General features: G+C 38.0%; 1 protein-coding gene across 1 annotated transcript in view; it reads right to left on the bottom strand.

Annotated features, from left to right (window-relative positions):
• The window catches only part of ext2 (exostosin glycosyltransferase 2), an 18,459-nt gene that overhangs the window by 2,455 nt on the left and 8,266 nt on the right, over positions 1-7,738 (bottom strand). Inside the window, exons 9-14 of the mRNA XM_014026468.1 lie at positions 6,936-7,067; positions 4,282-4,471; positions 2,605-2,771; positions 1,821-1,964; positions 1,057-1,185; positions 406-488 (exon numbers count right to left, since the gene is read on the bottom strand). Of these exons, the coding sequence (XP_013881922.1) occupies positions 406-488; positions 1,057-1,185; positions 1,821-1,964; positions 2,605-2,771; positions 4,282-4,471; positions 6,936-7,067 (845 nt within the window). The remainder of the gene's footprint in view (positions 1-405; positions 489-1,056; positions 1,186-1,820; positions 1,965-2,604; positions 2,772-4,281; positions 4,472-6,935; positions 7,068-7,738) is intronic.

Genomic DNA, 7,738 nt, shown 5'->3' with positions numbered 1-7,738 from the left:
AAACTAAAAAAACAAAAAAAAAGATCTAGTGTGTTTTATGTTTATACAGGTGCATATGTGCACTGCGTTTTAGAAAAGGGACAGTTTATTAAAAAATAAAACATTTTATCTTGTTTCAGTGAAAGTGTTTGCCTGTTTAAAAAAAAACAGTAAGTTTCTGAATTCTAAAAGGTTTTTCTGTGTTGTAGTAAATTTATTTGCTTTATCTCCTGACAGTTATTTAACACTCGGACAGCCTGGAACAACAGAAGGTAAACAAAGTCCTTTCATTTAAAAAAATGAGGCATGTGAAACAAACAGAATTAAAACGTAACTTTTTCTAACTTTGCAAATTAGAAAAGTGACTCAATTTGCTGATTTACTGTTTAAACTCCATTCTGCGGTTTCTAAAACAAACAGTCGTACCTCTCCACCATGTGTGTCTGATCTAAGGACAGTCCATCAATGGCAGTACATTCAGGACACTTGAACTTTTTCCTTGGGGTCACCTAAAGAGAAACAGAGCAAAGTCACTCCAGTGATGTCTGCACACTTACATGATTTGTTAATGCTCCGAGGCTCAGACAGAAGCTAGTCCTATTTCATCAGACGGGGCAGCGTTTGACTRGGTACCCAAACACTCTGAACTTGTGAATGGATGAGTGGAAAGAGGAAAGTGAGACATGGTTAAAAAGAATGATCTACTTCTAAGGAAACCTGTTGGGAGATAAGAGAGGAGGTGGGACGAGGAGTGCAGGTGTAGGGAAGTGTGGATTCATTGATTTGACAGAGGGGTATGCCTCAGCCCTGGTGAGCTTAACTAAACATACTCAGAGGGGGAGTGGCGGTGAATGACACCCAGATAAGGGAGGTTAAGGTCAGGCTTAAGCTCAGGGCCCCTGTACCTGGGGGAGAAACAGTGTGTGGAGGTAAGGAGTGGGAGGGAGGGGGGGTGTTGTGGTGTGGAAGGGTGAGAGCTGATCAGAACCAGAAATGTTGCTCTGCTACTTCAGACTTCAGCCTCCCCCCTGCCCTGCCAGTGTAAAACAACTGCAGRGAAAACAGTTGGGACTGTACCTTTATGGGGGCTTTTCCTGTGATGTTAGCCACCAGGAAGTTCATTGCAATATCTTCACAGTTCATATGAGCATCCACCCAGTTCTTGATGTCCCCTGGCATTTTGTATGTGTACAAGTAATTGAAGTACTGAAAAAAAAAAAATCGACATTCATTGCAAGGAATATAAAAAAGGAACCTCTTCACCAGTTAAATACCATTTCGAAATAAGTCACTAAGCCATGTGAAGCTCCTAAAAAACTTGTTAAAGACCAGAAGAGAGGCTCTAAGTAGAAAACACTTTCTTAAAGTGCCTGTGACATCAAATTTTTATAATAAATATGAATGCTTTTTTGGAAAAATAACATTGATAGCATATTGTAAAAAAGATTTCATGCCACCAAGATGAACAGTTGTTGAGATATTCACATGTTAAGAAACAGGAAGTGATGTCAACGGGGAATGTCTGAATATAAACAGTGTTGCTAAAATGGCTAACAACATAGATCGTAGAGAGGAATCTGAGGCTTCTTTAGATTATTTTAATCACTATCATAGAGATAAGAAAGAGTCATAGTTCAAATAACATTTCAATAAACAAAAATCAGGGAGTTTTCTTTCTCAAAGAGTTCCCCTTTGATGTCACTTCCTGTTTCACTTTAGCTGAGCTAAGCTCACAAGAAAATATACTAATTATGAGACYTAACGGGTCAAATCATGTGTATTATGCCAAGTTTCTTAAATATAAATACATTTTCTTTGACTTTAATGCAGCCAGGCTTCACCTTGTGGTAAAAAGCAGCTCCTGTTAGAACCATGGAAACCTCATTGGTCCACTCTGACTCGTACTTCCACTTCCCCATTTCATGGTCCCAGAGGTGCAATCGCCCCGGGTAGCCCACCAGCCTGTCGGGGAACTCTCGCCACACCTGGYGGGAACAGCAGAACAGGAGACGGATTGTCTGATGTTTTTGGCTCAAATAAAGCACTGAAGTGTAAAGAAGAATGATTCAGATTAAGTCTGAAAGCTCAGAATGAACTGTTAAGAATTAAACTACAATACATCAGTGTTTGCTTCTTCAACTTGGAGCCAAAAATCACAACTGAACTTTAAACARCAGCAAAGCCAAATATATATCTGAACAAGCCTACCAACAGCAGTGGATTTGATCTTTTTACAGAAAGTAAGGTGCATTGTCATCAGTCAGAAAACTCTTCTATTCTGCCTGCAATTCCCTGTAATTACCCTTAAACTGAGCACAATTTTATTAAATAGGTTCTAAATGGATTCAGGTGAACATGCTGCACAGAGCGGGGCCTGGCAGGTATGTGAATATGGAAAGCATCAGCTGCAGTCCTGTCATCTTTCTTACCACATCAAACACATTCAGCAGGCAGTCAAATCTCCAAATAGTGAAAAATGGGAATATAATCTCGCCGAGAAACGTTTAAACTCCAAGCTCAACTTGAAAAGATTTTTTTTGCTCAACCTGCCATCAGAAGATGCTGAAGTATGATCAAGGCAAAGGGTTTACAAAATGAAAAAGAAAAAAAAAGTCAATTTCTCACCTCGTAACCAAACTGCAGTTCATCAGATGTTAGCATGATGATGTCATCATCAATGGCGAGCACAGCTTCTGTCTCAATCTCATCGTAGGGGAAAAAACGGTTACTCAGTTTGTTRTCTTTGGTGCGCACAACTTTCAGAGGAACACCGACTTTTGGCCAAAGAGACTCTGCCAAAAGGGGAAAAAAAAAATATGACTCGTTTATAGTTTCATGTATAAAAATAAAGTGCTAAAATAATTCTGTCATTTAATTCATTGATAGTAAATTTAAAAAGTAATTTTATCAGGAATGCAAACATGTTTTGCTGGTTCAAGCACGTTAGAAGTGAAAATTATCTGACCATGTCGGCCCTATTTAACACCAAGTTGACCATCTTTGAAAATAAGAACACTGTAAATCCATACATATCAGTGTTTGAGGAACCATGCTCTATTATGGTGTTATTTATCACCAGCAGAGATTTGGAACCGTTCACTGGCAGTGCAAAGTTGTGTGATCTCAKACTTGTGAATGTTACATCAACCTCAAGCACGTGTAACTGTAACCACACCATTATTTCTCAAGTGTTTCTTTTTTTCAGAGGAGAATTTCAAAGCTCTTGGGCAGTGTCCATGGCACGGACTACAGCAGAGACAGATCACACAGAATGTGTCCCATCGTTAAAAGAGTGACTGTGATCTGGCAGCTTATAAGAGGAGCCCCTAACTATGTCTGATGGCTCCTGTCAAAAGCTATTGTCAGAAAAACTTTGATGTGAATGCCTTAGGTTTCTTTTYACCCTTTTCTCATGTTGCTGTAATTCCTCTTTTATTTCCAATGTTGGAAAAAGACAGTAGAAATGAGAAAATTATGAGCTATTACATATATTTTACAAATTTTATCCCCAAATTGTGTTTCAAARCCAGCTAACCAAAATTCCATGTTCTGAAGGGTTGGCTTTGGTTTCTAAAAGTGACTTTTACAATCATTGCTGCTGTGGAAGTTGGTCTCAGCAGCTGTACAGATGTCAGAGAGAAGTCAAGAAAAACAAAGACAGAAACAAGTAAAAAAACAAAAACAAAAGAATTTAATGTAATTTTTAGTGTGTGCCAAAAACAAGGCCTGCAAACACATCAGATCAATTCAGTTGGCGCGACCCYTCAACAGCCTCTTGTTAATTCTAATGGGACACAAAGCTCCAGCCAGGCGCCAGTGATGTCTATAATAAAATCACAACACACTGACACGAGGGAGCGCTTCAAAGCTGTCAGTCTAATTCATTCCTATAAACAACTTTTGGAACAGTAGGAAAAATCAGATTCTTGGTCAGATTTCTACCAATACTGGGATACGGTGCTATATAGTTTTCTCGCTCAAGTTTTTTGGTTACTTTTTTTTAGCTTTTTTTAAGTCCAACAATAACAGAATATGGTGCAGTAAACACACAAAATATAAAATTTTGCAAACGCCTCTTTAGAAAGATGAGAATTTTACAATGTTTCATTAAAATTAGGTCTATTTAACAACTAGCTTATTTAGTGACACATATAAAAAATTAGTGTTAAATTATAGTAGAACTAAAACTTCATGTTGCACATGTTTTTTGTTGAGCTTTTCAGTTAACTTTGATCGGATGAACACGTTAGTTGTAAATAAATTTCAACCCACCCAGTATTTTTTGTAATATTGGACACTCACCCTCGGGAGGACTCTTGTTCTGATTATTCCAAACCACCAACAGCTTAGCCAAGCTAGGCACCTTGGAGATTTCGGTGATGACGCGGAAYAGACTCTCAACTCGATCGTAGGTCAGTATCACTGCGGTGAACCCGGGAGCCCGAGGTGGGATAAGTGGCAGGAACAGAGGGCTGTTCACACTGGACCATTTCTACACAGGACACAAGAAAAATATACGGTAAGCCCTTGTGGTTAGAAACACCTTCATCAACTAAGCTTTTTTAACTAACACAAAAATAACTCTGAGCTAGACTTTACTTGTATTTTGTGTTTGACTCATTTTCAACAGAACTGGCTACAGCAATACTGTAAACAAACAAACAAAAATGGATCAGTCCACTCTTGTAGCCTTTATTCAAGGTGATGAACACGTTTCCCTACAGTGACAACCTTTCTTAGAGGGGCAAAGAAAAAACATCTTCAAATAAAAAGTGGGCTTGAAGCACAACTGAACCCATTTTTTTTTTTATCTCCACTCCCATGCGACCATGGAGTGAATAAGTGTCTCCTTCCACAGCATCAACACCAGCCTGTCAACACAGCCACTGCCGTTTACACTGAATCAGTCACTCTATCACCAATAAAATCTCATTTTACAGGCAAGTGGAAACTTTCCTGTGGTCGTTGTCACATTGGCACACAAAAAAGGGGGAAGTAATTAAAGTAACACATATATGCAGCGCACTTTCATAAAAACTGGGAATAACACGATGAGAGTACTTAACTCATTTGTCAAACTGAATAAATTAGACGAAAAAAAGCCACAGCTCGACATGTCGCCAACAGATCTGAAGGAGGCCCTGTGTTATTTTTCTTTTTACAGTTTATATAGGTCCCCAAAAAGGAATTTAATTTGACTTTTTAAACGGCTGAAGTGGTTCTTCTCTCATCTTAGAAACCATCAAAAGCCCAGAGGTTATAAGAACTAAAACTCAGAGTCTAACATTCAAAATGCCGGGATGTTTGTCCTGTTTACGCAAAGACATTACAGCTTTAATTAGCARTGAACAAAACGCTGACAGAATGAGGCATTATTATGTGTACACAGATGTAAAGAGAAGGGAATAAATGTTTTTTTTAAGTTGTCAGTAAAACATTATGCTCTGAATATGTTTGTATTTAACTCTCTAGTTTTGGACTTGTTTAAATTATTTCTAGGCATTGCGGCTAAAAGGGGTAGTATTTAGGACATAGTCCTTTAAACAGGTCAGAAATAATTTTCAATACACTTAATTGTAAATGATCAATTAAAAAGAGAACAACTTCACAAAGAAATCGAAACTGCCAACCTCTTACCATCTCTTATTTCACACCTAATGTTCAGGAGTTACACAAGTTCAAATACTTGGTTGTGATCAAACAATTTGTTTTGTCCGATAAATGTTTTAAATTCAGGTAAATCTGAAAGTCTGAAAACATTCATTCATGTATAAAATGACACAAAGGTGCCCTATATCGTAAAAAAAACCAACAACAAGCAGTTTGACCTTCATTCTGAACCCCCCACTTGTCTCTAAGGCACCCACAGTCCAGGGCAATGTGCTATCAATTACCACCATGAAGTCTCCAGGAGGAAAAAAAAAAAACATCTGCCTGATTTATAATGTGTTGTATGTAGGATCTTCTCACTGTCTATTCACTGAATCTGTTGAGAAAATACTTTCTCCAATCTCAGAAAGAAATGACCTAAAATCTGTACCCTAATACCTTTAACTTCTTCTGAGTCTGAAAAACAAACTTTATGACTGAGACAGCAATGACAAATTGGGTTAAAATCCTTTACAAAGTCAAGTGTATCTGCAGGTAAGGAACAGCTGCTTGACAGAATAAAATAAAAAAAAACAACCTAAACACTACTCAATGCATCTCCAGGATCACTGCTCAGTTACACTCAAACGTCTTCATAGTGCCTACAACCTAGTCTAAAATCCAAACACTTAGTGGATTTACATTTATTGCAACACTTGTCAACAACTGACAGATTCAAAGGCATTACTATGCATTTACACACATGCTGACATGCACACTTTTTCTCTCCCACAGACAGCTTGAAGGAGTCTCGAGATGAAACCAAGCTGATAAACAACACCAGAGAGATGGTCGCCGAGCCAACATGTCTGCAGCCACAAACTCGCACAACCAAAACGAAGCTGAACACACACAAACCGTTCTTCATATGCAGAGAAATCCCTACCAACACAATGACTAAGACACACAGGAACTTATTTTTTACCACAGAAGAAGCATCCGCCTAGCGCAGAACTGCTGACACAGGCTGGCTGCCTCGGAGCTTTCGGCTCGTACACCAAACTGCGAGGCGCTGCGTGTGCGGCGCTTCAGAACGAGAGAGAGCATCTTCTGTCACTCTGCGACACAAGTCTTGATTTACAAGACGCAGGAGGAACATAAAAACCTCTGTGGCAGCGTGAGCGTCTGCATGACTGCCATAAAAACACTTCTAAGAATACAAATAAAAGGTTCAGCTTGTTTGAACACACAGCAGTACAGATTATATGGCTGTAATGTGAATGAGTCTGCAGCGAGGTCAAAACTGAATGTGGTTTAAAGATACTGAAAAACTGTTAAAACACAACAATAAAAATAGATGTACGTACCACAACAGGTGGATTGTTCCACTGCTCATAAGTACGAGCAGCATATGGGTAAATTCGGTCATTGATGATCTGCAGAGTCGTCAAACCAATAGCCTTCATGGAGCTGAAGTAGGCCTCCCAGAACCAGTGAGCCTAAAGTAAACAAACAAACAAACAAACAAAAATAATAAGCATTTATTCAAAGAATATGTGGAAGAGCCTTAATTTGACATTTAATAAAACACACGATTTTCTATCAGTTTTAAAGACACTCAGACAAGAGTGAAACATATTTGTATTGACTGAGTACTGATGACAATTGTGTTGGAACTAAAACTTGCTTTTTAATTTCCAGTGCATAAAGCCATGAACTAGACTTTTTAAAAATTCAACTGCAGCAGAATGAACAGAATCAAATGTTTCTGTTAAAAGTTTAGTTTTTGTTTTGGTTTACTGATGTTTGGTGTCCAGTAGGGTTGGGAAGAATCGTATCGTGTGCAATTAATCGTCAGAAAAACTTTAATCGACTCTTTTTTGGCACTTGATGATTACAGGTGCTGGTCATAAAATTAGAATATCATGAAAAAGTACATTTATTTCAGTAATTCCATTTAAAAAGTGAAACTTGTATATTATATTCATACATTGCATACAAACTCATATATTTCAAATGTTTATTTCATTTAATTTTGATGATTACAAATGACAACAAATGAAAATCTCAAATTCAGCATATCAGAAAATTAGAATATTACTGAAGACCAATAAAAACAAAACAAAAACAAAAGCTACCAGTACCTGGTTGAAGGACCATGGTATCCCTG

This window comes from Austrofundulus limnaeus, unplaced genomic scaffold (genome assembly GCF_001266775.1).
Source record: "Austrofundulus limnaeus strain Quisiro unplaced genomic scaffold, Austrofundulus_limnaeus-1.0 Scaffold5, whole genome shotgun sequence".
Taxonomy (NCBI): domain Eukaryota; kingdom Metazoa; phylum Chordata; class Actinopteri; order Cyprinodontiformes; family Rivulidae; genus Austrofundulus; species Austrofundulus limnaeus.
The sequence above is the reverse complement of the archived record's forward strand: the minus strand, read 5'-3'. Positions and strand labels throughout refer to the sequence as shown.